The sequence below is a fragment of the Balaenoptera ricei genome, chromosome 1 (genome assembly GCF_028023285.1).
Source record: "Balaenoptera ricei isolate mBalRic1 chromosome 1, mBalRic1.hap2, whole genome shotgun sequence".
NCBI lineage: Eukaryota > Metazoa > Chordata > Mammalia > Artiodactyla > Balaenopteridae > Balaenoptera > Balaenoptera ricei.
In genome coordinates, this window is record NC_082639.1 from 20,611,880 (window position 1) to 20,639,133 (window position 27,254).

The following is a 27,254-nucleotide window of genomic DNA, read 5'->3' on the forward strand; positions in this document are numbered from 1 at the left end:
CAAGGGGCCACCTATAGCCCCATCAGCAGGCGAGGTGGCACCAGCGAGCTTGCACCTCACCTGCCCTGCGCCCAAGTCCAAATGCAGAGGCCCTTCCCCTTCGAATCCCCTTGCAGGGACATGACCCAGAACCTGCCATCTTCACCCTCCCTTTAGTTGCATTTGCTTACCTGTCCCTGGGAGTTTGGGAATGACGGTCCCAGAGGACCCACCCACCCCCACCGCCTCCTAGACCCTGGACATCCCCAGTTGCAGAGGCTCAGAGAGCCCCCCACTCCACTGCCTCGGTGTCCTCAGAATGACAGATTCAGAGAGAAGCCCCCCCCCAGCCTATAGGGGTTCCCAGCCTCACAGCCATCCTCCTGTCTTCACGTCTCCAACCACTGGGGGCTGAAAAAGATGAAGAGGCCACTGTCCATTTCTTCCCTGCCTACCCATGGGCTGGGAAGGCAGGAAGGACAAACAGCTGTTCCAACCACTCCTACCCCTCCTGGGTTTGGGCTGGTGGAATTGGGAGCTGAAGAGTAGGAAGGGAACTCTGGAGAAGCCCCCAAGGGACTTGACCATCTCTGCCTCTTCCTGGAGGACGTTGGCCAAGGGGACAAGTGTCTACTAGATTGAAAGACTATGTCCTGCCCTCTCTGAGCTGGGTTAGGGACCAAGACCCCCTGTTCTGGCTTCTTGGGGGCCAAACCTTTAGGACTTGAGACCAGAGTTAGGGGAAAGTGAGAGGAGCCGGGTGGGCAATGCCCTTTGAGGTGTGGCTCCCACTTGCCTTTCCCATCCCGCCCACTGAGTCCCCACCGCACTGCACTTCCAAGTTTCCGCCCCTGGACTTGTCTGCATCCCTGTGCCACCCTCTAGCCTGGCTGACTCCTTCTCATCCTCCACATCTCAGCTGAGGGTTCCCTCCTCCGAGCAGTGTTCCCTGCCCTGTGCCCCTAAATGGTTTAGGTTCCTCCCCTGTGCATCCCTCCACTTCCATTCTTACCCAGTCACCAAGTGTATCACCCTTCCCAGGGGGATCCTCCACTGGACTGTGAGTTGCTTGAGGGCAGGGACCAAGGGGCTTGGTTCATATTTGTGTCCCCGTAGCCCAGTGCCAAACCTGGCTCAGAGCAGGATCTGAGAGCACATCATCTGGGGTGACTGCACACAAGACCACGCTCAGCGGTTAGCCTGCTCCCAGTATTCCCTCTGGTGGCAGACGGAGGCCTTACCTGGGCCCCAGAACTGGAGCTGGGAGGGAAGAAGCCCACCTGAGTGCAGGCTAGTAAGAAGGCAGGTGAACAAATCCTCACTCCCACCCCCAAATATCAAGGTGCACAGAGATGAGGATACCTGGGAGCATATTATAAAACAGTTTATGTTACAACAAAAAAACCTATAAAAACATTTCATCCCAGGGAGAGCTTCCAGGGCTGGGGGGTGGGGGGGAGGTTCAAAGCACATGGACAGTCCAGATCTGGGACGCCCTGTCCTTGGCCAGCTCCCACAGCACCGCGTGGTCCCGGTCGTAGCCCTGGCCACCTGGGGGAGGGGGTAAGAGATGGGGAGATGGTCAGAGAGAGCTGGGGACTCTGCTGCCTGCAGGGCCCTTCTCCCACACACATGCCCAACTTACCCTTCACATCTAGGATCCGGCCTTCAAACATCTGGCTGCAGATGTGGCCTGATTCGTTGATGCTCCACGTCTGGCGGGGCAGGCGGCTCTCAGCCCACAGCACTACCTTGGAGCCTGTGCTGGGGGTGCCAATCACCTGCAGGCTCATGGTGGGGGCCACCTGAGGCCCCAGGAGGTCGTCAGGCACTGGCCCTCCCCACAGAGACTCCACCAAACCCAAGACACCATTGACACACCCAGCTTTGAATCCTGGCTGTTACGGACTGTGACTCTGGGCAAATCTCCTAATCCTAAACCAGTAGCTCTGGTTTCCTTGGGGATGGCTGTTGTGAGGGTTCAATGTGAGAAACCATAAAAGGGCTGGAAAAATATGCGCTCCTCCGGGAAGCCTTCCATGACTGACTCCTGAAGCACAGGCTTTAGCAGCAGACAAGCTTCCACATACTTACTGGCTATGTGACTTTCAGCCAGTTACTTAACTTCTCTGTGCTCTCGTTTCCTCACCTATAAAATGGGAAGTATAATAGGACTTGCCCCCTAGTGCCCTCTAGGGATTACATGAGGCATTCACGTGAAGAAACCTGCAAGGTGCCTCCCTCCAATGCTACCTTCTCGGGAAGGGCTCCCCTTGTCAGAGCTACTGATACTTCCTATTTTCCTTTCTTAATGTATTTTTCCTCTATTGCACTTTTCAACACCTAAGGTACTAAGATATTTTACTCATTTGTTTCTTTCTCTCCCCACTAGGATGCAAGCTTCAGGAGGGCAGGAGTTGTTTCTGTCTTCTCACTGTTATATTCCCAGCACCTAGAACAGGGCCTGGCACATAGCAGGTGCTCAGGAAATGTTTGTGGAGTGGATCTATCATTATTAATAGGATCCAAATCTGTCACAGGATATCAGAGCTGAGTGGTCCCTTAGAAGCATCTGGTTCAACGCTCTTGTTTTGCAGACGGGAGACAGACCCAGAGAAGAGCCCGAAGTGCCCAGGGGTACACAGCCTGCATTCTCCACCTCCACCCAGGTCCTGGTGTCTGTGTATCTCTCTGTTTCTCTGGCCCAAGGCTGGGTCCTGTTCCTGACTGGGAACAGGCTGGGACTCCCAAAGGTAGGCTTGTGAGGGTCTGGGGCCCTGGTGACCCTGTCCCAGTCCCTAAACTGGTACCTGGTTCTTCAGCAGCCCATCCTCGTAGTACCAGATACAGCTGCCTCCAGCTTGGGGCTCAGAGACCACCACGCGGCCCGCCTTCATGTCCTCCACGTGGTCCGGCACTGCCAGGAATCCCCCCAGTGCCGCATTCCAGAGGTGGAAATAAGCCCGGCGCTGGTGAGTGGGGGGAGCTGAGAGTCAGGGGTCTCTGGGCAGGGATGCTCCCACTTGGGCCCCCAATGCCCTCAACTCTGGACCCTCCAGTATCCCAAGCTCCCAAGCTCTCCCTCCTGCCCCAAACCATCCTCAACCCTGCTTCTAAGTCACCCCTTCTTTCTCACACATATGCCAGGGGCACATACGTAGTGCACACGCACACAGTTCCATGTCTGTAGAGATACACACAGAAACACTGGCAGATACACCCAAGATCCACATGGTTGTACAGGAGTGCCGCAGGCACAAACACATGGATACACGTCGACATGTACACTCACACTATTTGCCCCCCCAGCCGACTCCACGCCAGGCACTTATGTTTGCCAAAAGTTTGGATGTGTATGGGAATACAGATGTGCACATACACTTACAGAGAGAAATGCACGCACTACCCATGCTGAAGAGGTACCACAGCAGGGCGGACACTGGGCTGTCAGACATCAGACCTGGCTCGGCCACAAATCACCTGGGGATCTCGGATGATGGTGACAGTAATAATAGTAATAATAATAATCACGGCTAACATTTGTTGAGTGCCTAACCATTCAAGCACTGTTCTAAGGGCTTTACATCATTATTATCTTCAATCCTCTAAACAACCCTATCATACATAGCACCCCCATTTTAAAGATGAGGAAACTGAGGCCCATGGAGGTAAAATACTTGTGAAGATTGCAGAGCAAATTCTTGTCCACTTCTCTGGGCCTTTATTTCCCCATCTGTAAAATGTGAAGGTTGGAGATTATCTCCAAGATTCCTTCTAGCAATGATGTTATGAGTCTGAAATAGGGACCACACAAGTTTCCTCACACAAAGACACACACTTTCAACGGTGTCACAAGTACAGGCATGTGCAGTCATAAATATACTCTCACAGATGTACAGGGTGAGGGGATGACAAACATCCCCCCACAGATCACCTCCAGAGGACACATTGATACAAGTGACATCACAGACACAGAAACGCCCTCAGATGGGCATGCGCGCACACACACACACACTCACACACACACCCCCTCTGTGGCCATGCCTCCACATAAGTGCACATGCACATAAATGAGACACGTGTCCAGACATGCACTCACAGACATATGGAAACACAAGTACAGACACAGTGTTTCAAAGTGAGGTGTGCTTACCACTGGTGGGTGTACATGAGATAATTTTCAGGCTTATGTGGATAAGCCTTATTGTTAAAAATTTAATGGTAATGAATTTATCACAATGTCTATTAAGGAAAAATCATACATACACATCAAACCCGTGATCTTATGGACATTACTCCTTAGGATAGGATAAAGTAAAAAAAAAAAAAAGTGAGTTGGTTTAGAGGAAAATATTAAGGAGACAATGGTTCAAAAGGAATGATGGTGTGACAAAAATTGTGACAAAAGTATACAAAGGCTGAGTTTGGGAAACATGGGAAACGCACAGACAGACAAACAGCCAGACAGACTGGCCCAGACGTGCTCAACCCGACATGCTACCTACCTGCTTGATGGGGTAGAGGGAGCCCACCCTCTGGGTCCCACTGTACGTCAGCCAGCTGGTGATCTCGCAGCTGCCCACCAGCCACTGGCGGCCCCGGAAGTCGCTGTGCTGGCACAGCACCCAGCTGGGCCCAGCAAGTGCCACAGACACAGCGAGGAAGACAGACAGACAGACAGACAGGCAGGTAGAAGAGGAGGAGCAGCCGTCAGAACATTCTCTACCTCCTCCTCTCTCACGCCTGGACTCCTCTGCCTGGGGTTCAGGTCCCGGGAGGGGGTAGAGAGGGAGGCTGGGAGGGAGCTCTGGGATTTGCAGGGCAGGGGAGGGTCCTGGAGAGCACCTCGGGCTGGGGTCCAAGCCCTGAGGGCCAGTGACCCTTCTCAGCCTGCACTTCCCCCCTCTCCCTCCTGGCGTGGAGGGGAGTGCAGTAGAAGTGGGGGGAAGACCTGGAGGCCCCCTCCCTCCCTCCCTTACAGCCCCCGCAGCCCCACGGCACACTCACACGCCCCCCTTGATCCGCAAGGACAGCACGTGGTTGTTGAAGCCCTCAGCTTGCAGGCTCCGCAGCTCCCCACCGAGCTTGATCTCCTTCCCCTCGAAGCACTCCAGGCCATACAGGAAAATGGATGGCTCTGAAAAGTGCTGCGGCCGGGGGCACGGAGAAGGGGTGAGGCCACGAGAGCCCCCGACTCAGCCCCTCTAGTTCCAGACACCCTGACTCCCAGAATGGTATTTCAGGCTCTCTTCCCTCCTGAGCTCCACCCCACAGGGCCCCTGACTCCTGGACACTGCCAGCTGGGTGTCCCCCAGATTCTCAGATGCAGCATGTGCCAGATGGAACCCCCATTGCCCCTCAAACCTCCTCCCCAGTAAATGGCACTTCTAAGATGAGTGACAAGAATAATATTGGTCATTATAGCAGTTCTCATGTATTCAGGGCTTACTACACGCCAGGTTCTGTGCTAAGTGCTTTACCTGATCTCATTATAACTTCTCAACAGCCCTATAAGCAGGTGCTATTATTATCCCCACTTAGAGGGAAACTGAGGCTGGAGAAGGTAAATCACTCGCTCAAGGCCCTAGGGCCAGGCTTCCGAACCAGGTCTGTTTGTCTTCAGAGCCCAGCATGTAGTTGTATGGAACCTGGCTCTGTCTATTACCAGCTGTGTGACCTGAAGCAAGTCACGTGACCTCTCTGTGCCTCAGTTTTCACGTCGGAAAAAGGTAGAAGATAATAGTTACATGGCTCATAGGGTTGTGGTGAGGATTAAATGCCTTAGTGCATGGGAAGCCTTTTAAACACTGCCCAGAGCAGTACAGAAAACACCAGCTGTTCTGCTTGTGCTGCTGCCACTGGCCACCCAGCCCACAACCAAGTCCTACAGACTCCAGGTCCTTCATCAGCCCACGTCACTCCTCTCCACATCTTCCTAGTCCAGGACATCATCATTTGTCCTGGATCACGGCAGCAGCAGCCCCACTGCCCTCCTCCCGCCCACCGTTCCCCCCACGCAGCAAAGCCATCTTGCCATTCCACTCCTCCCTGCCCAGAATCACCACCTCATCGGTCGCCCCTGCCCCCACCCCTGAGTGCTAGCCCCTCCTGGCCCTGTCCCACCTCAGTTTCAGGACACAGCACTCTGAGCTGTAATCTTTCTGGGTTCCTTGAAGGCAGGGCTATGTCTGATATATTGCAGGGTTCCAGGACCTATCTCAGCAGGGGCTCAATAAATCCCTAGTAAGCTGACCTGGCTTTGAAGCCCTGGGGTCGAGGGGACCTGGGGTGGTTCTGAAGACTGGGTTTAAGCCCCAAAGCCCACTCAGCAGTGAGAAGAGGCTCTGTGTGTGGGCTCCCCCAGCAGCAACCCCTGCCTCAGGGGTGCCTGGAACCGGAGCGGGGCACTTACCAGGGGCACCTTCCGGAGAGAGCCCAGGACCGTGGAGGCCAGGCAGCCCATGGCTGTGAGAGTGGGGAACTCGCCCTCAGAGAGAATGTGCTGCTCACCCTCAAAGTTCTTCTCATCAAACAGGATCCAGCTGGGGAAGGAAGGGGAAGAGTGGGGGGATGTGAGTAGATATTTGAGCCCACCCTCTCCTTGGCCTGCCCAGGTCCCCCTGAGATACAGCAGAGTGGATGCAGACTTGATGGGGATCCCCCGGTCCGGGGGAGGCCAAGGATAAACGGGCGTTGCAGCAGCAGGGACGAAGGTCAGACTTAAGAAAGGACTGAATGAAATCATACTGCCCTTCGGGGGAAATTTGGCAACATCAAACAAAACTCCATGCACAATTACTCAGCAATCCCATTTCTCAGAATCTATCCCAAGGACATCCTTCAAAAACATGAAATGACACATACATAAGGCTATTGATTACACACTGTTTGCAGTGGCAGAGTGGGAGCAGCCAAATGTCCATCAGTTGGGGATTGGTTGAATAAACTAAGAACCTGGAGTGTAACATAGCAGTCAAAAAGAATGAGGAGGAGCTCTTAAAGGGATATAAAGTGATACAAACTGTTAAGTAAAAAAATCAAGGTGCATAACAGTGTTTACAGTATGCTTCCTTTTAAAAAAATTGAGATATAATTCACAAACCATAAAATTCACTCTTTTAAAGTGTACAATTCAGTGGTCTTTAGTATATTTACCAGGTTGTAGTATGCTTTTTTTGTGTAAGAAAATGGAGGAGGAGGAAAACAAAACATATTTGGTTTCTATAATTATATGTAAATTTATGAGCGCATATTTGCTTATATCTTCAAAAAGAAACAATGGATGAATAAACTAAACACACACACACACACACACACACACACACACACACACACACACACAAGATTACCTATAGGGGGAGGGAGTGGAAAAGGTAGCAGGGACAGAGATGAAAGCTATTGATTTTTTAAGTCTTGACTTTGGAAATATTATGGACTGAATGTTTGTATCTCCCCAGAATTCCAATGTTGAAGTCCTAACCTCCAATGTGATGGTCTTTGGGAGGTAATTAGGTTTAGATGAGGTCAAAAGGTTAGAGCCTCCATGATGGGATTAGTGTCCTTATAGGAAGAGGAAGAGCTCTCTTTCTCAGCCATGTGAGGACACAGCAAGAAGGCAGCCATCTGCCAGCCAGGAAGAGAGCCCTCACCAGGGAACCAAATCAACCAACACCTTGATCTTGGACTTCCAGCCTCCAGATCTCTGAGAAAATAAATTCCTGTTGTTTAAGCCACCCAATGTATGGTATTTTGTTATAGTAGCTCAAGCTGACTAAGACAGGAACACTACAAATATTTTATGTAATTAGGAAACAGAATTAAGTAAAAATGAGAAGTATTCATAAAAATTAAAATAAACAAAATAAATGAACCTAACTGTATATCAGGTTGGTGGCATAACTGCAGAGAAAGAAGTATTATTTCAAATGTCTTAAAAACACAATAGTTTGAACTGTACATACCTAATGGGATGTAGGTGAATGTTCTGAGGACAAAAAGAACAACAGAGAGACCTGAAACAGCATTCACTGGTTTTTACTGTTAGTAGTAATATCAGTATTATAATTTTGAAACACCTAGCGTGCAGATTTTGATCTCCAAAGAGCATTATGCATTAAAAGCAATCAGGATTCTTTGGGAAATGATTCCCGGTTTGAGGCAAAAAATGTACAAAATGATCCTGGAACCTCTTACTGTACCAGAAAAACAAGGAAGTTATAAAAAAAAACTATTGGGGTCATATAAAAAATACCCAGGAAGCAATTTGGAGGTGCTCCCATTTGCCAAGATGAAACAATTTGAGTACACAAAAGAATAGTGACTCCAAGGGACTGGAGCATTTCATATACATAAAAAACCCATGAGTTCATAACAATACTTTAAAAAATCTTCATTGGTCAGCTCTGGAGGTTGCTAGGGCACCAATTCAGAAATTATTCTGAAAATTGATAGAAAGGGGGCAAACACTGATTCTTGGGAAAAGATCAAACTGCCTTTTTTGTATAAACTATTTCAGGTAAACAAATAGTTGAAAAGGGAAAGTTCTTCTTTATAGAAGTATTCCAGCCAATATATGTATAAGGAATAACAAAACTTAGAAAATCATTTTGTAACCTCTAAAGAAATAATGGGTCTAGGCAATCATCATCAATGGATGCTAAAAATCTTTAGGTGAAAGGTCAACGAGGAATCTTATAATGTAGGGATCTTAATATCATTAAAAATGGGACAGCTAGACATGTGCCTCCTGATGTGATGCAGTGGGAAGTACACATACTACCTCTAATAGTCTTCTTGCCGGCAAAACAAAACAAAACACCCTGGATCTCATCAAGCCTCTAGATCTAACTACCAGTTAACAGGAAGTATGGGGCACAGAGGAACAAAATTAAAACACCACCAGGAAGCAATCAGCTAAATACAGAAGATGGGAAACTTACAGGGCAAATTATTGGGTTCTTTAAACGAATAAATCGTATAAAATAAAAAGAAGAGAAAGGTACTGTTATACATTATAGATCAAATGGACCACATGCAATGTGTGGACCTTGTCTGGATCCTGAGAAAAACAAACCAATTTCACAAAGGCATTTTTTGAGATAACGGGAGGAATTCGAACATGGACTGGGTATTAGGTAATAATAAATTATTGTTAATTTACACTATACTGTCTACAGTTTTTACATTTTCTACTAAAACTTTATCTTGCTTTGTTTGCTTTAAGATTGAATGATTCGGGATAGAATAGCTAATCTCAAGGAAGCCAAAGGAAGGAAATCATTTGAAACAAAGACCTCTAATTACAGCCTCGATTTCCAAGCTGAGCTAAGCGCTTCTGAGCAGGTGCCCCCCGCCCCCCTCCCGCCCCCGTCTCCCCTTCCCCACTTCCTCACCTGCCGCCGTGGACCCGGCAAGACTGGGGCTGGAAAGAGGGGGGAAGAGAGGTCTGGTCATCCTCAAAGGAGATGTGGTCGCCCAGGAAGTCCGGACCGGAGAAAAGCTGAATCTGGCGGCACAGACGGGAAGAGATGAGAGTGAAGGAGGGTGAGTGGGACAGAGAGAATGGGTAAGTGGGGGAGAGATTTGAAAAATGAGGGAAGAGGAGACATAGGCCCCCACCAGCTCCTTACCTTTGAGACAAAGTGCAGATTGTGCGCCCCGACCTGAAGGGAGGGACCGAAGTTTCGAGATTTAAGGAGCGTGCTAGCCCCCAGCCTCAGTTCCTCTGGTTTCAATATTCCCGACCCTTTTCGCAGGTCCCTCACCCTCCTGGTCCGTATGAGCCTCGCCCCTTCCAGAAGGCCCCGCCCCTTCCAGGAAGCCCCGCCCCCAGGCGCTCCAAGCCTGGTTGTTCCAGTCCCGCCCCCCTGCGGGGGGACGCCAAGCCCCTCCCCTCTGAGAGGCCCCGCTCCTGCGGCGGGCACACACCTGCAGGACCGGCTGCAGAGAGGCGAGGGCGCTGTTGCTCGAGCCCCAGTCCTCGCAGTTGCGGTACACGCCCTTCTCCAGCACGTACTGCTCCCCGGAGAAGCCCACCTCCTGATAGGCCACCCACCTGCAGGAAGGGCGGGGCGCGGGTTAGCATGGAGGAGCCAGTGCCTCTCCTGGAACACCACCGCCCCCCCCCCCGCCCCCAACCGGCCCAGCTCCCGGAGCTTCGGTCACTCACACGCCGCTGAGCACGTGGATGGCCTGCGTTCGGGGGCCGTGTCCCGCCAGCTCCACGTCCGGCAATGCCTTGCTCACCTCCACGCCATGCCCCTCAAAGTCCATGGCCTCAAACAGCACCACCGCCGGGTCCCCGAAGTCCTGGGCCCCAGGGACAGTCAGGTTTCTCCCGCCCACCGATGGAAACCCCTGGGAGTGCCCAGACCCCAAGGACGCAGTCCACCAAGGGACTTTGCGGTGAGGTGATCAGTGTGGGCTGGGGAAAGGCAGCAAGAGAGAGAGGCTAGACCTCATGGAACACTTCCAGGTGCTCTAGAGAACAGGGAGAGGAGGCGCAAATTCTTCCCTCAACAAATTGTGCTGGGGTAAGTATGGCTGCGGCCAGAGGCAGAGGGATGTCCCAGTTGCTCTTGCTTACCGTCCGGATGACTCTCAGGGAGGTCAGCGCCTTGTTATAGCCTCCCCAATGTGACCAATCAGCGTATTCTCCCTCCTCCAGCAGATACTGGTGACCCCGGAAACCCTCCTTCTCGTAGCCCACCCAGCTGGGGGAAGGGGGAGGCAGACAAACAGACTCAGTCACAGGAAGCCCATGGATGTGTAAGAGAGCTGCCCCCACCCCTAGGCAGACCAGGTCACTTCCCATCCTGGAGGGTAGAGGCTACTGGGGAGGATGAGGGAGAAGGAAGGGTCCTGAGTCCTCACCAGCCCCCAAGAACTTGCAGGGACCCCACAGAGGCCAAGCTGGGGCTCTGGCTGTCCTCTGGCTGCTGCAGGTTGTAGATGTCTCGGCTCACTTCCCAGCTCTGGCCCTGAAAGCCTGGGGCCTCATACACTACAGCCTGCGGGGGGAGAGGGGCTGTGTGAGGTTGGTGGGGAGTGATCTGGACCCAGACCCACCCAGCCACCCCAGGATGACTCTATCCAGCATCAACCCAGAGCTAAGCCCTCCCATTCCCTCACTGAGCCCCAAGCCCTTACCTAACTCCTGTCTCTTCTCTGACCTCTGACCTGGTCCTTACACATCAAAAGCCAGTTCCCAGTTAGCCCATCGGGTTTCCACCCCGACCCTCCCCAGCCCAGCCTCTAGCCCCCAGCTCCCACCTCTCCCACCTTCTAGTCCAGGCCGTGATAGCCACACACATACAAACACCCCACCCAAAGGTCCTCTTTGACCCTGAGGCCCAGATGCTTACCTTGGGCTCCCCTGGCTTCTCCACTCTTGGGCAGCCCTGCAGAGGAGACAGAGCTGAGACACCAGCCCAGAGGTGCGGGAAGACAGATGGGGCTGGTGACCTAGGGTTTACTTGTTCCTGGGGCCCCTAAAAATGGCCAACCCCATGTCCTCCCTCTCCCCCAACCCTTGGACTAATCCTCCCTCTCCTCCAATCCCATTCCCAGTAGGAGGTCCCAGGCCCTGCCTCTTCACCCAGACTACAGACAAGGCTGCTTGGGACCACCTGCTCCTTACCAATCTCATGGGCTTCAGGGAGCCCACACTGGGGTCTGATGCACCCCAGGCCTCTGGGGTGGGGTACTCTCCAGGCTCCAGGATGCAGGGAGTGTCTTCAAAGAAGGGCTTGGGGTATAGAAGCCACCTGAGGGGAGGCAGAGAGGCAGCTGCACCCCAGACTCCCGGGAACACAGATTAGTGGATGGGGTGGAAGGGGTAGAGGGGGGAAAGAAGTTTTGGGGGAGAGGCCCCCATCAAGGGGACTCTGGAGGACATTTCAGGCCCCCATAATTTCCTGCAGCAGCCACTCCATTGATCTCCCCTTCTCTGACCTGGCCCTCTCTAATTGCACACAGCGGCTGAGAGTTCTTTCCAGCAGCTGGACCTGCTTAAAAACCCCTGGTAATTCCCCATTAGCCTCACAATACAGCCCAGCTGCACAAAGAGGCCTTTTGTCCTGTCCCCCTGCCTTCCTCCTGGACCTCACATCTCCCCACTTGCTGCTTTCTTTGGCCAGAGTGAACTTTCAAAGTCAGTCTCTCACTTCTGGGCCTTTGCAGGTGCTAGTATACTCTCTTCCCCATTCATTCAATTAACAAATATTTAGGGGCATCTACCCCATGCCAGGCCCTGCTTCAGGCGTCAGAGATACAGTAGTGAACAAAACATACAAAGTCCCTGCCCTCATGGAGCTTAGATTCTTCTGGGGCCGACTCATCCCAGCTGAGGAGTCTCCTCCTCCAGGAAGGCTTCTCTGACCTCAGGCTGGTTTGGTGCTGTTCTGTACTCCCACAGCCCCGTGTCTCTCCATCCTGGAACTCTGGATTGCCACTGTCTGCTTGCTTGCCTGGCCCCACCAGTAGACTGAGCACGTCTTGAGGGCAGGAACCATGTGCTGCCACCTCTGTGTCCCCAGCACCCAGCACACTGAATGTTAAATGTAGGGTTTCCAGAACAGCCCAGACTCACAGTCCTGCGGAGACAGTGGCAGATGCCACCTGCAGAGGCCTCTCCAGGCCCTGGGGGTCCTCCAAGGCCTTGGTTAGCTTCACTTGCTCCCCATTGAGGCCCTCCTCAGAGTACAGGCTGATCTCTGGGGTAATGTAGTCCTACGGAAGGAAAGGGGTGGAAAAATGAAGTATAAAACAATAGCCCTGGGGCTTCCCTGGTGACGCAGTGGTTAAGAATCTGCCTGCTAATGCAGGGGACACGGGTTCGAGCCCTGGTCTGGGAAGATCCCACATGCCACGGAGCAACTGGGCCCGTGAGCCACAATTACTGAGCCTGGGCGTCTGGAGCCTGTGCTCTGCAGTAAGAGAGGCCGCGATAGTGAGAGGCCCGCGCACCGCGAGGAAGAGTGGCCCCCACTCACCGCAACTGGAGAAAGCCCTTGCACAGAAACGAAGACCCAAAACAGACAAAAATAAATAAATAAATAAAAAAACCAAAAAAAAAACAGCCCTCAGAGACCACCCCCACCCACACCTTCTTCCCCAAGTCTGTCCAGGTGGGGCTCCCGGGGACTTCTCCCCAGAAGCCAGAAATGACTAGGGTGTTCTCTGCAAGGTCAGCCAGACAAGCCTGAGACCAAAGCCCTCACTGGTCCCACACTGGCCCTTTGGGACCTGAGACCAAAATTCCCAGTAGGAGCCTGCCAAGTGCCATGCCCTTTGCCTTGCCTCTGGGAGCCTCATTTCCAGCCTGGTGGAGGGATGGGCGGGATAGACAGCCACTTCCTGAGGTCTCACTTTGACCCTTCTTTTGTATACAATTCCAGACTGTATACAAATCTCTATGCCTGTCCGGACTGGCCTCGTTATCCCAGGAAGCTGCAGGTCCTCTCTGCATTCTGGGTGTTTCTTCCTCACTAGGGCCATTTTCATTCACTCCTTCATCAATTGTTTATGAAGCACCTACTGGGTGCAAGGCATATATATAAGGGCCTGTCCTACCCCTTCTCATTTGGTCTTCCCAACGAGAGTTATTACGCCATTCGCAGACTAGGAAAGTGAGGCTCAGTGAAGTTAAGTGGGCCGCCCCAGGGCACACAGCCTGTAAGTAGCAAGACCAAGAACAGAGCACTGCAGTTTTTGTTCACTGTTGCAACCCGGCACATCCCAGGTGCCTGATACACACTAGGCACCCAGTCAGTGCTGAATGAATCAAAGGAACCCAGGTCCACTGGACTTCAAAGCCCTTGTTTTTCTCTTGTACCTCATTACCTCCCACGTGAAGATGAATTTATTGTGAGAAGCCCACAATAAATTGTCCACAAATATTTGTGTGTTTCTGGAGAGGCTTTGAAAATTCTTGTCCCCTCCTTTGCGTGGCTGGGCCACTGCCCTAGTTAAGAGTCTCATCCTCTCTTACCGGGAGGATTTCAACAGCTCTGGACTCAGGGTTATTTGTCCTTCCATTAAAAACAACAACAACAAAAAACAAATTAAAAAAAAAAAAACCCAAAACGTTGGCTAGGCCCTGGTTTTAGATCTTTGCTTTCTCATCTGGGTCTCCCTAGCGGCCAAGACGGCTTTGTCAAGCTTAAATTTAGCAGTTTGTAAATTTGTGTTATGAAAACAGTATTATTTTTCCCCACTTTACAGATGTGAAACTATAATAAAACTATGCCTTTTCAAACCACATACCCCTCCCTCAAAATTCAGAGGTTCCCCTCGGCTGGAAATCACAGCCCTTCCTGGTCTTCCTGTCTCCAGAATCCCTGTCTTTTCTCCTCCTGGCAACCAGAAGGATGTTTCTAAATCTCTAATCTGTTTATATGGCTTTCCTGCTTCAAACCCAGCCCTCATGCCCTAGCTTGACCATGAGTCCTACAGGGCAGAGAGCAGATCTCCCAACCTACTCATTGCCTGGCGTGGTGCCGGGCACACAGCTGACATGAAAGAGCATCTGTGAGCACGTGAATCAACACACATCCATGGCACCTTGGCTCTGGCCGTGGGCCTGAAAGCCTGGGCCCGGGGTGGGGAGGTGAGCGCTCACAGCCACCCCTACCCGCTTCTGTTGCTCTAACTGAATCCTTCTCCAGCACTAGCTGGAGCTACTGGAGCTTGGCCTCTGCCTGGTCCCTGCCTCCCCAAGCCAGGCTGAGCACACCCAGAATCCTTTTCTTCCCCACTGGCTCCGAGGTTGGGACTTTACAGGTGAGACCATGATAAGTCGTCTCCAGGCTCCGATCCCATATGATCTCTCCCAGAAATTCCAACTCTAGGTACCTGAGGCTGTCTCCCTCCTCAGGGCCTGGGGCTTAGGGTAGATGGGGCAAAATCTGGTCCCCCACACCCAGCCACTCACCCGCACAACCCTCCTCAGGGAGCCAATGCCTTGGGTACTCCATGCTGGCCCCAGAGCTCCAAGTTCCACATCTCCTTCAGGCAGGACCAGCTTCTGGCCCCGGAACGCCGGCTCTTCGTACAGCACCCAGCTGCAGGCACAGAGACCTAGGGTCACTGAGTGGGGAAACGATGTACCCACAAGACAGGGTCTCTGGGTAGCTGAGGGGGTTTCTGCCAGGCACTTCTCACTGGGCACTTCCCACTGCCCTCACATCCCCCAGGTTCACACACAGGACCCCGCCAGGAACTCCGCACTCACCAGCCTCGTACCACCCGTATGGAAGCCACGCGGGCCCAGCCTGAAGCATCAGCAGTGTCTTCCCAAACCTCCCTGCTGCTGCCTTGGCAGCCAGGCTCCGAGAAGAGGATCATCTGGAGAAGGCACAGAGGGGGTCCTCAGGCCCTGTCCCCAGGTCCCCCACCTCCTGCTGCCCCACCCATTTGTCCCCCACCCCCTACCTTTCCAGGCCTGGTGTTCAGTTTGCCCTGGGTCTTCAATGCTGAGCTCTGGAATGGAGAGCGGTGATAGATCTTATGGGGTTGCCTCCTTACTGTCTCCCCCAACCTGCCATTCCAGGAACCCCACATCCTCCCTATGGGCCTCCACCCTCAAAGAGCTGGCCTACAAAGGATGCTACACTTGCTCCCAACCCCCAGGTGCTTTCATCACTCTGTCCCTGGAAGCTGTCCCCTTCCCCAGCTTCCAAGATATCAAGCCCTTTGGAATCCACAGTGCAAATCTGCTGTTTGGATAGGGAGACGGAGGCCCAGAGAAATGTGGTCACACTGAACTAGACCTCAGACCCACGCCCCTGGCCCCTGGAGACTCTGCCCCCCAGTATCATGGTCCTCACACCAGCCAAACCCTGGCCCAGATGAGGCCAGGCCCCCTCTGTTGCCCACCCAAGGCCTCACTTACCCACCCCTCTGGGGGCTGGGCACGTGCGGGCTTCTCTGGAGGTGGCCTTTCCCTGTAGAGCAGGGGCAGCTGTTCTGGCACCTTCTTGAGCCCTGGTGCCCCGTGGGGCGGTAGAGCGGATGGTTTTGTGCCCAGTGGTTCCAAAGTGGGGGCCTCCTTGAGGGCAGGCACCAGACCCCCAAAGAGAAGGCTGCATCCAAGACGGGAAGTGGGCCGGCTGCCTGCCTGCCGCTCTGGCCCGACTTCTGGGTGGGCGCCCTTGGCACCTGCTGTGTGCTTCTTCATCATCTCCAGAAGAGAGCAAGAGACCTGGGGGGGTCGGGCAGGGTGGGAGTCGCAGGAGGGGCTGGGCCTGGCTTTCTCCTGCCTGAGCTGGAGCTTTTCACTGTCACTCAGGTAGGGGTTCTGTGGTTCTTCCTCGTCCTCCTCCTCCTCTCCCTTTTCCTCTTCATTTTCTTCCAGTGCGGGCACCCCCTGGGGGCTGGGTCCCAGCACCCATGGCCCAGGCTGGTCCTCCTCGATGGCGGGCAGCGTGGCGTATATGGCCAGGTAGGAGGAGCGGGGGGCTCGTGGCAGCCGGTGAGTGCGGAGGATCTCGGGGGGCTCCATACTCCGCAGGGTATCCAGGAAAATCTCCAGGTCAGCAGTCAGGGCCACCTCCTCCTCCTCCCTTGATGGCTCTGGGAACGTCTTGCCCTCGGCGGAGTCAGGGACAAGCTGGGACTCCAGGCTGGCCTCTGCTCCCATCAGCCTTGGGGCAGGGGGGCCTCCTGGGCTGAGGGATACCTTGCCCCCTGAGGAGGAGGGGGCAATGAGAGCAGTAGGGCCCTGGACAACTACTTTCTGGGTAGAATATGGGACAGTAGAAGCACCAGGGCCCTGGACAACCTCTTTTTGGGTAGGAGATGAGATGGGGCTCTCCTCAGAGTCCTGAACCTCCCTTTCCTGTTTGGGGGATGGGACAGCAGGAGCTGTCAGGCCTTGACTAGCCTCCTCCTTGGTGAGAGGAGGGGCAAGGCTGCCTTCAGTACTCTGGACAACCTCTTTTTGGGTGCTAGGGCTGCCTTCTGGGGCCTGGGCAACCTTGGTTGCTTTAGGGGATGAGGCAGCAGGAGCACTAGGACCCTGTACTACCTCTTTCTGGGCGGGGGTTGAGTCAGCAGGAACCCCAGGGCTCTGCACTACCTCTTTCTGGGTAAGGGAGAAGATAGGGACATTTTCAGAGTCCTGAGCAACCTTATTCCTTGGGGAGGATGGAGCAGAAAGACCTCCTGGGCTGGTGACAGCCTTCCTTCTTGTAGAGGATGGAGCGAGAGATTGTCCGGGGACTCTAACAGCCTCAGTCCTCACCGTGGGCAGGCTGGTGGCAGCAGGGGGATCTGGATGCCCTTCCGTTTTGACGGAGGGCCAGGCCTGGGGTCCCCTGGGCTTGAGAGTCAGCTGGGCCCTAGCATGAGTAGGTACTTCAGGCTGCTCTGGGGGGTGACCTAGGCCCAGGGAGGGGGTTTGGGTCTGGAGTCTGGGAGAGGAGGGTACTGGTGTGTGGCCCTGAGAGGTCTGGAGAGGGAGCTGGGTGGGGCTGGATTTTCTCTGCACTCTTGGGACCTCATGGATCCTGGCATCTGGGGCTTTGTCCTGGTCTCGGTCCAGGTGGGTTGCAGGGACATCCTGGTTCTGAGGCGGGTGGGCATAGTCCCGGAAGCCTACGGGAGCCAGGACAGATCTGTCCTCTGGCTCTGCTGTCCCTGTCTCAGGCAGCTGCCCCGGGGCTGCACCCTCTGTGCTGCCCAGACCTGGACTCCTTGTCACAGCAGCCAGGGGCCTGGGAAGCCGGCTGGCAGGTGGGCTCCGCCCAGCAGGCACAAGGCTACTTAGCAGCTCCAGGGCCTGGCTGCGGCTGGGTGAGTCCTCGGCTCGGGGGCTCACCACCACTGCCTGCACCACGCGGGCGGCATTGCGGCCCCTGGGCGGGGCCTTGCCCGGGAGCGTTAGCCCCACGGAGTTCGTCACAGAGCTGTTCACCTGTCGGTCCACGTGCCCTCCCACCACCATGGTAGTCCGCACAGCGCATGTCACCCGCTGTTCCTCGAGGCTCCGGGAGCTCCTGCTGGTGAGACTCACACCTGGGTTGGGCCTGGGCTCATGGGGCCCGTGCACCGGCGCCAAACACTCAGTCTTGGCCATGGCTCCTGGGCTCGGTGGCTCAGTCCTGGGGTCCTGGGGACTGCCATCACCCTGGTCCACAGCCTCCTTTGGCCTTCCCACTGGCCTTTTCTCCTTGGGGGGCAGTGGGTACTTTTTGGAAAAGATGGGCCCATGGCTCTGGAAGCTTTTGGAGCCAGCCCCGTCCCCGGGACCCTGGTGATTCATAGTCTCTTCTTCCCGTGCAGCAAAGCCGTTGACTTCCTCCCGACGGTGGCCATTCTCAGACATCTCCTCCTGGGGGACTTCTAGCCGTGCCCCTGATACCAGGGACACCTTGTGAAAACGGTGTTTGCTCTCTTCCTGGGCAGGGGGCCACTGCCCCCATGTCAGTGAGGTGCTCACCACTCGGGCCTTGGCCCGAGCTGGGGGCCCACTGGCCTTGTCCGTGTTGGGCCCCAGCAACGGATCCTGAGGTGTCCTTGGCTCACTGTGGTCCAGCTCACTGCAGAGGGTGACGGGAAGAGGAGAGACAGGGTCGGGGGTGGTCAGGGTAGCTCTCTGCAGTGCAGAATCACTCCCCCTGCCAAGGTCAGGCTGAGTAACCTCAGGCAAATCATTTGAGCTTTGGGGCCTTTGTTTCTTCATCTGTAAACCGGGCACGATACTCTCAGATCTCCCACCCCTCTCCCTACTTTCAGGTGTTCTCCTATGCCAGGGTCCTTCAAGGAGTGAAGCTAAGGCCTAAGCCTAGAAGGAGAGAGAAGGGAGAGAGCAGAAAGGCATATGGGTCTGACCCACTGATCTGTGGATGGGGCTGAGACTCTGCCCAAGGAGCCCTGGGGCTAGTCCTCCAGGAGCTGAAAACTAGAAAACTGGAAAACTGAGAATTAGGCAAGTGATGTTCTGACCGTGTTTCTGATAGCTATAAAGGAAGGTAAGGAAAGACAGCTTTGGCTTCCAGCAAAGCTGGATTCCCCCTGGCCCTGTCACTCACTAGCAGGATGACCTTGGGCAGCCACTTCTTCCCAGCAAGTTTCAGGGCCCCCAGCCACAAAACTGGAATAACAAGAGTATGTGCTTCACAGGATTATTGTCAGCATCCAGTAAGAGAGAAAGAATAAAAACTCACTTTATGAGAAAAACAAATATCGTATATTAACGCATGTATGTGGAATCTAGAAAAATGGTACAGATGAACCTATTTGCAGGGCAAGAATAGAGACACAGACGTAGAGAACGGACGTGTGGACACGGGGGAGGGGGGGAGGGGAAATGGGATGAATTGGGAGATTAGGATTGACATATATACACTGCCAAGTGTAAAATAGACAGCTAGTGGGAAACTGCTGTATAGCACAGGGAGCTCAGCTCAGTGCTCTGTGGTGACCTAGATGGGTGGGATGGTAGGCAGGGAGGTCTAAGAAGGAGGGGATATATGTGTACATATAGCTGATTCACTTCGTTGTACAGCAGAAACTATCACAACATTGTAAAGCAACTATACCCCAATTAAAATTTTTAAAAAAGAAATAGATGTTAAAAGAAAAAAACTCACTTTATAAACTAAAACGCTGGCTCATAAGCTTCCTCATAAAGAACAAATTATTCACTATGGAAAACAGTATGGAGGTTTCTTAAAAAACTAAAAATAGAGCTACCATATGATCCAGCAATCCCACTCCTGGGTATATATTCAGAAAAGACGAAAACTCTAATTCAAAAAGATACATTTACCCCAATGCTCATAGCAGCACTCTTTTTTTTTTTTTTAAACAGTTGCCATTTTTTAAACCTGTGATTTTACTTTTAAATTTATTTATTTATTTATTTATTTTTATGGCTGTGTTGGGTCTTTGTTTCTGTGCGAGGGCTTTCTCTAGTTGTGGCAAGCGGGGGCCACTCTTCATCGCGGTGCACGGGCCTCTCACTATCGCGGCCTCTCTTGTTGCGGAGCACAGGCTCCAGACGCGCAGGCTCAGTAGTTGTGGCTCACGGGCCCAGCTGCTCTGCGGCATGTGGGACCCTCCCAGACCAGGGCTCGAACCCGTGTCCCCTGCATTGGCAGGCAGATTCTCAACCACTGTGCCACCAGGGGGGCCCCATAGCAGCACTCTTAACAATAGCCAAGACATGGAAGCAACCCAGTTGCCCATCAACAGACGACTGGCTTAAGAAGATGTGGTATGTAAATACAATGGAATATTACTCAACCGTAAAAAAAGAATGAAATATTGCCATTTGCAGCAACATGGATGGACCTAGGGAGTATTATACTTAGTGAAGTAAATCAGACAGAGAAAGACAAACATTATATGATATCACTTGAATATGGAATCTAAAAAATAATACAGGGGCTTCCCTGGTGGCACAGGGGTTAAGAATCTGCCTGCCAATGCAGGGGACACAGGTTCATGCCCTGGCCCGGGAAGATCCAACATGCCGCGGAGCAAATAAGCCCGTGTGCCACAACTACTGAGTCCACATGCCACAACTACAGAAGCCCACGCGCCTAGAGCCTGTGCTCCGCAACAAGAGAAGCCACTGCAATGAGAAGCCCATGCACCGCAACGGAGAGTAGCCCCTGCTCGCCACAAGTAGAGAAAGCCTGCGCACAGCAACAAAGGCCCAATGCAGCCATAAATAAATAAATAAATAAATAAATAATTAAAAAATAAAAAATAATACAAATGAATCTATATGCAAAACAGAAAGTGACTCACATACATCGAAAACAAACTTATGGTTACCAAAGGGGAAGGGGAGGGGATAAATTAGGAGTATGGGATTAACAGATACAAACTACTGTATATAAAATAGATAAGCAAAAAAAAAAAAATAGGTAAGCAACAAAGATTTACTGTATAGCAAAGGGAACTATATTCAATATCTTGTAATAACCTATAGTGGAAAATAATCTGAAGATACATATAACTGAATCACTTTGCTGTACACCAGAAACTAACAATTATAAATTGTTATTAATTAACTACACTTCAATTTTAAAAAACAGAATAAATTATTTATAAATTATAAACAAGGGACTTCCCTGGTGGTCTGGTGGTTAAGACTCTGTGCTCCCAATTCCAGGGGCCTGGATTCGATCCCTGGTCAGGGAACAAGATCCCACGTGCATGCCGCAACTAAGAGTTCGCATGCTGCAACTAAAAGATCCCACGTGCCACAACTAAGACCCAGAGCAGCCAAATAAATAAATAATTTAGAAAATTATAAACAAACATTCCCACTTTGCACATGAGGGGGGAAAGGCTCAGAGAGGTTAGGAAACTTGCCCAGAGTCACACAGTAGCAGAGGCAAGAGTTGAACCCAACCCTAAGTGCTTAACCACCAAATCAAATTCCCTGATGTATCTGGTTAAACTAAGACTCTGTGGTTTGGGGGTTTACTTTTAAAGGAGGCCACACAGTCCTAGAGGGGGAGGGGCCAGTCAGCTACTCCGACTTCCAGGCTGCACTGAGCAGGGCAATCCTATTCTCAGGCCTCAAGGACCCAAAAGGTCAGCTTGTTCCGCATCAGCCTCAGTACCAGCCTGTCTTCAGCTCCTCCTCTCTGTGAGGCAGCCCCCAGACCATTATAAGGGCAGTTAAGGCCGGAAATGGACCCATGCCCCCAACTTCCCTCCTCCCTCTCTATTTTCCTCCCTCCTGAGAGGCTGGTAGAACCCAGAACTTTGGCCCTGTCTTGTGGCCCCAGCAGTGACTCAGGTTTTATGAGGGGCAGAGATGAATGGGGATGAGGCCCAGGGAAGCCTGACCTGACTCGGGGACCACTGGTGGCTGTGACAGCATGTGGCCTGGCCCAGGACGGGGTCTGAGTGGCCCCAGAAAAGCCCTGTATATGGGGGAGGTGAGGGGCTGAGATGGATGCCCAATCCTTTCCCCGGGCCAGAATTCCTGAGAGCAACACACTCAGACACCTGAGGCCCTGGACTGCAGCCCTTCCCTGAGGCCTGACCCTCTCCGCTGTCCTCCCTGCTGAGACTCCCCCGCACGTGGAGTGTCACCCCTTGATGAGCCCCTGTCCCAAGTCTCATCTCCATTTCTGAATAACAATAACAACTACCATTCGCTGAGATTCCCTGTCCGTGATGGCAGATAGTAAGGGTCAAAGCCTGGGTTCTAAGTCATTTATTCATTCATTCAGCGCTAATCGTGTCACGTGATGTGCTAGGCCCTGGTTAGGTTCATCCAAAGCCAATTTTCTCTTGGAGGTGGTATCCTAGGAGTACAGAAGTCAAAGAACTAGACATAAAAAACAGGAACCACATTTGGAAAGCCTCCATAGGCAAAGCAACAGGAGAGCAGGTTCAGAGGAAGCCATTGGTAATCAGATCAGCTTCAGAGGAAGCCATTGGTAATCAGATCATAGGTCACAGTGACTTATGATTCTATGCTTCTCTCAACCCAACCCCTGGACAACACCCTTGATAGTCATTCCACAAGCATGTGATCATTTGTTTCTGCTTGCATACCTCTAGCGACAGGGAGGTCGAAATTTGACAGCTGACCTGTCCCATCCCTGAATAGTTGTGATGGCTAGAATGTTCTTCAAACTATGCAGGAATCTGCCTGCCTATAGCCCTCCCCCATATTGTCCTTCCTCTGAAGACACACCCCAATGACCCAGGATGCCTCTTCCAGGCCAGCAGAAATGCCCATTTCCAGAGCCCTCTCTTCTTCAGGGCCCCGGACCATAGGTGGATTTGTCACAGGTTAACCTGTGGCTTCCAAATCAGGTGTGTGGGGCTGGGAAAGGGAGAGGCTGAGGAGGGGGCGGGGGGAGTGTGGGAAAGAGCCTCGTCTAACCCGACACGTCCTGGATTCTCCCCGCTTACCTGTGAGTCACCCACAAACTAGGTCAAACCAGCCCACAGGCGTACAAGCTTGTGCTGCATCACACACAGACACACACGGCACAGACGCACAGAGTCACACAGGCACAAAAACACACATAGATACTTACCCCAACGTACACAGTCAGACACACAAACACAGAGTCAGTCACAGACACTCGGGGATATACACACAGGGACACAGCAGACACACAAGTCACACAGACACACACACAGAAACACACAAACACAGTGACACATGCACACACATTCACAGCACACACACACACACACACACAGTCAATTCACAGCCCCCAGCCCTCCTCCCCTTGAAATTCACCCTTATTTGAACAGATGCACACACTTGGATGCATACACATCTTACATTTCCAGACCCAGTTGCGTTGCGCCTCCCCACCCCCGATAGTTGCTAATCCTGGCCCAGAGAACCCTCCCTCAGAAAGGGAAGGGAGAAGGATGACACCCCTGGAGGTCCGCTTCCTTCCTTTCTAAGTGAGCCCTCACCTTCTGCGAGTCTGTCATTATCCACCTGTGCCCAAAATAGTCAGGGAGTGGCAGATGGAGCCCAAGTCCCCCAGATGAACCTCCTGCTCCTTCCTTTCCCCTCTCCAAGGACTGCCCCGCCCACTCACCCTCCCTCTCTCTGCAGCCCTTCTCCCCCAGCTGGGGCACACCCTCCCCCTGCAGCAGGTCTCTGAGCCAGTCTGGGTCGCACATGTCCCTCTTCCTTATCACAGAATCATTACCCCGACTCCTGCCCAGAGGCCTGGTCATCCCTGATGCTGCCTCTGCTGACACAGTACTGCCAAGTCTGCCTCCATGAGGTTACAGAAAGCTCTGCAGTGCACACAGCAACCACACTCAACACTCCATTGCTTGCACAAGGCCACCGAGGCCTCCGTTAGAGGCAGGAGAGAGAAGTAGTTAGAACACAGGTACCCGGGTTCAAATTCTGGCCCCTTCACTTTCTGGTTGACTTTGAGCAGGTGATGAAACCTCTCTGAGCCTTAGTTTCCCTATTGTAATTGGGGTGGAAAGGTGGAGAGCAGGATTAGTCCAACTTCATGGGGCTGTTGTGAGGATTAAATAGAATTATGCTTAGAAAACAAACCATAAGTGACGGCCACCACCGTCATCATTAGGAACTTTTCAGAGCCCTGTTTGAGGCCCAGTGCCCTTCCCGGTGGTTCTAGAGAGATCCCATGTTCATCCCCTCTTCAGTGAGTTTTAGGGGACACATCCTTCCACCTCTGAGCCCACCAGGCAGATTCAGGAGAGTAATTTCAACACAAATTAAAAACGGAGGCTTGGGAACCTCAGTGCCGCCAACACAGAACCATGTGGGGTAACTATTGTTGCGACTGAAGCTTTATTAATAAGCATCCCTGGGCTTCCCAGGTGGTGCAGTGGTTAAGAATCTGCCTGCCAATGCAAGGGACACGGGTTCGAGCCCTGGCCCGGGAAGATCCCACATGCCACGGAGCAACTAAGCCCGTGCACCACAACTACTGAGCCTGAGCTCTAGAGCCTGCAAGCCACAACTACTGAGCCCATGTGCCACAACTACTGAAGCCTGCGCTCCTAGAGCCAGTGCTCTGCAACAAGAGAAGCCACGACAATGAGAAGCCCGCGCACCGCAACAAAGAGTAGCCCCCGCTCCCCACAACTAGAGAAAGCCCACGAGCAGCAACAAAGACCCAACACAGCCAAAAATAAATAAATAAATTTATTTAAAAAATCATCCCTGCTATTTCAGCAGCCCAACTCTCTAGAGTTCAAAGTATTTTCCTGTAACCACCTCCTCCTTCCTCATCTCCAGCTACCAAATCTACTTGGCAACTCAAGGCCCAGAGAAGTTAAGCAACTTGCCCCAGGACATACAGCACTTTGGCTGAGAGTCTCTTCTCAGGCTGGGAATGTGGTCTCCGGAACAGAACGAGGGAATGAGGGGGTGTTGCTGAGGATAAGGTGATCCCTCCCTCATCCTCTCCATGACAGGATATCCCCCTCCTCAGGCGGACAGAGGAATAGGGAAGCACTGGGTCCCAGGAGGTAGCCTTTGGCTGAGGGGAGGGAAAGGAGGGCAGAGTTGGGAAGGGGAGGGGATGGCAGAGTCAGCTCACACCCAGGGAACTGAATGAATGGGCCTTGAGTTGGAGAAGCCCAGAGACAAGATAGAGACCCAAGAGGGGGCAGACAGGCCGGTTTCCCCTCCCCGCGTTGCCCCACGTGGGGCGAAGTCTACTCACCATCTATGCGGGGACCCAGGCATCTGGCCAGCCTGGAGCTGCTGCCGCTGGGCCGTGCTCCCCTGATGTGGTGGGGCTCTCAGCCGGGGCTCTTGAGGCAGGTCCACCAGGCACCCTGTGATGGGGCGGGGGCCCTGGGGAGGCTCCTGCCAGCCCCTGGATTCCTCAGGGCCGCAGGGGTGGGGAGCTGGTCGGGCCGGTTTGGGCTCCTCAGTCTCCTCCCCAGGTGCTTGCCCACGCCCCTGCAGGGTGACGGTGATGTGGTAGCGGGTCCTCCTGGCAGAGGGACACTCACGTAGAGTCTGGGCTGGCTCGGGCAGGGCTGGCCCTGCGCTGGTAGGCTCGCCCTTTGCCCCCTCTGCCCTGGGGGAGGATGCTGGGCGGGGCCGCACGTCCTCCAGGTTGCTGGGTGGCTCAGGCCTCAGAGGAATCTCCGGGACTGTGTACGGGGGTTGCAGGCAGGTGCAGCCTGGAGATCCTTGTTCCAAACATCCAGGAGCTGGTGGTGGGCATGACGGACACCTGGTCCCAGCAGGCTCTGCTGAGGTCACCGCCAGTGCCAGGCTCTCTGGCCCCACAGAGGCATAGTTGGCCAGGTCAGAGGCGCTGCCCACTGCTGGCCTCTGTAGGCGCCCCAGTGGCTCAGCAGACCTCCCTGAGCTGTGTCGTTGCTTCCAAAGCCAGGAGCCACGGCTCCCTGCCCAAAGGTCCAACTCTGAGAGGCTCTGGGCTTGGGCCTGAGGGAAAGCAGAAGCAGAGACCGGGTGACAGAATCGCTCCCCTGCCTTCTGGGTACCCCTGACACCCCGGCTGCCCTCCTTGTCACAGAAGAAGCTGAGCAGCGCTCTGACACCAAGCAGAGCTGCCTTAAGGAGAGACTGCCTCTTAGGCCACAAGATCTGGACAAAGAGGCAGAGCTCTGGAAAGGCCCTTCAGCATTCAACTCACCCCTTCCCATTCTGCATGTGAGGAAGGTGAGGCCCAGAGTGGACACTGACATGACTTAAGTCACACAGTGAGGGCTCCTGATTCTCAGGCCAACTGCTGATTTCCCAGGAATCCTCTGGCCTCCAGCCCTTTGGTACCAGCTGCCCTGGGCATTAGGGGCTTTGTGGGCAGGCCTGCCACAAATGCCCATGGCCTCTGCCCGCTCCTGGCTTCCAGAGAGCCTGCAGCCAACTCCCCAGTACCCTCCCAGCCCGAGATTCCCAAACACACCTGGGAGGAGGTACTTGGGCATAGAGATGTTCTTGGGACAAGAGGGAGCCTGGAAAGAGGTTTTGCCTAAGTGGGACAACACTGACTTCTGTCCGCTGTCTTCCCCTGGGGCCCAGCCTAGCTGTGGGTGTGAGGGGAGAGGGTTCAGGACCAAGGACCCAAATGGACACTGCCACCCAAAACACCAGTTTTCAGGGATGGGTTTGTGTCCCTGGCAACAGAGGAGCCAAATCTGGGGTCAAATTCCTCCTAGCAGAGGCCCTTGATCCCAAATGCCTTAATGTACTCATCTATGAAATAGATGCAGCTTCTCACTCCCCAGAGGCTGAATATCTCAAGAAAGAGGAGGGTTGGATGATTAATCTGGGGGCCCCGAGCAAGGCAAGCTGGGCTTGATTCTCCGCTCTGTTACTTTCTAACTGCAATACCTCTTGCATCTTAGTTTCCCCATGTGTAAAATGGGTGTGATAATAAAAATATTGCTTCCTGGGAGTGCCGTGAAGATTGTATGAGATAATCCATGCAGAGTACCAGCAGTACTCAATTAAATGCTAGTAATTATCGATAGTATTCAGGATCACAGAGAGACACATGGCTGCTCGAGCCACCTCCAGAGGAAGCCGTCTGCTCCTCCAGGGGGTGGGGAGTGGGGGACCTTGTCTCTGTCCAATCCATGGCTCAGGTCCCCACTGATGATGGGGAAACTGCGGGCAGAAGGTTAAGCCACCGGCCCAGCGTCACCCCTGGGGGCCATGCCAGGAAGTGGGGAAAAGGGGTCAAAGATGGGGAAGGTCAAGCTAAAGGAGGGAGTGTGGAAAGGGGGTCCTGAGAACAGGTACTGCCCCTACATGCCTCCCCCAGGGGCCCCGACATTAGGAAGCTGTTTTCTGAGCATCTAGG

At 53.2% G+C, this 27,254-nt stretch overlaps 1 protein-coding gene across 3 annotated transcripts; it reads right to left on the reverse strand.

The window, feature by feature from the left end:
• Positions 1 to 1,348: 1,348 nt before the first annotated feature.
• On the reverse strand, positions 1,349 to 25,426 carry CRYBG2 (crystallin beta-gamma domain containing 2). Of its 3 annotated transcripts, XM_059916074.1 has the most exons (20): positions 25,137 to 25,426; positions 15,872 to 18,518; positions 15,412 to 15,459; positions 15,212 to 15,324; positions 14,912 to 15,041; positions 12,569 to 12,708; positions 11,618 to 11,744; positions 11,343 to 11,378; positions 10,852 to 10,988; positions 10,565 to 10,691; positions 10,148 to 10,287; positions 9,907 to 10,033; positions 9,609 to 9,641; positions 9,372 to 9,484; positions 6,392 to 6,521; positions 4,987 to 5,126; positions 4,485 to 4,608; positions 2,790 to 2,948; positions 1,625 to 1,784; positions 1,349 to 1,530 (listed from the first exon to the last, which is right to left on the reverse strand). In XM_059916074.1, exons 1-20 carry the CDS (start codon positions 25,157 to 25,159, stop codon positions 1,442 to 1,444), a joined length of 4,743 nt encoding a protein of 1,580 aa, XP_059772057.1. In that variant the 5' UTR covers positions 25,160 to 25,426; the 3' UTR covers positions 1,349 to 1,441. The 3 variants fall into 3 exon arrangements, 2 of the variants coding, with proteins under 2 accessions (XP_059772057.1, XP_059772049.1); XM_059916066.1 differs by lacking the exon at positions 25,137 to 25,426 and having other exon boundaries at positions 15,872 to 18,661; XR_009502207.1 differs by lacking the exons at positions 1,349 to 1,530; positions 4,987 to 5,126 and having other exon boundaries at positions 1,697 to 1,784.
• Between the last annotated feature and the right edge of the window lie 1,828 nt (positions 25,427 to 27,254).

What these genes read in the sequence shown, in the direction of transcription:
- CRYBG2 (XM_059916066.1), bottom strand. Translation starts at nt 18,661, where the DNA reads ATGAAGAAACAAAGGCCCCAAAGCTCAAATGATTTGCCTGAGGTTACT. An exon ending in ATACGGGTGGTACGAGGCTG is followed by an intron (nt 15,042 to 15,211) that starts GTGAGTGCGGAG and finishes CTGTGCCTGCAG; the next exon opens with CTGGGTGCTGTACGAAGAGC. An exon ending in CCCTGAGGAGGGTTGTGCGG is followed by an intron (nt 12,709 to 14,911) that starts GTGAGTGGCTGG and finishes TTCCTTCCGTAG; the next exon opens with GACTACATTACCCCAGAGAT.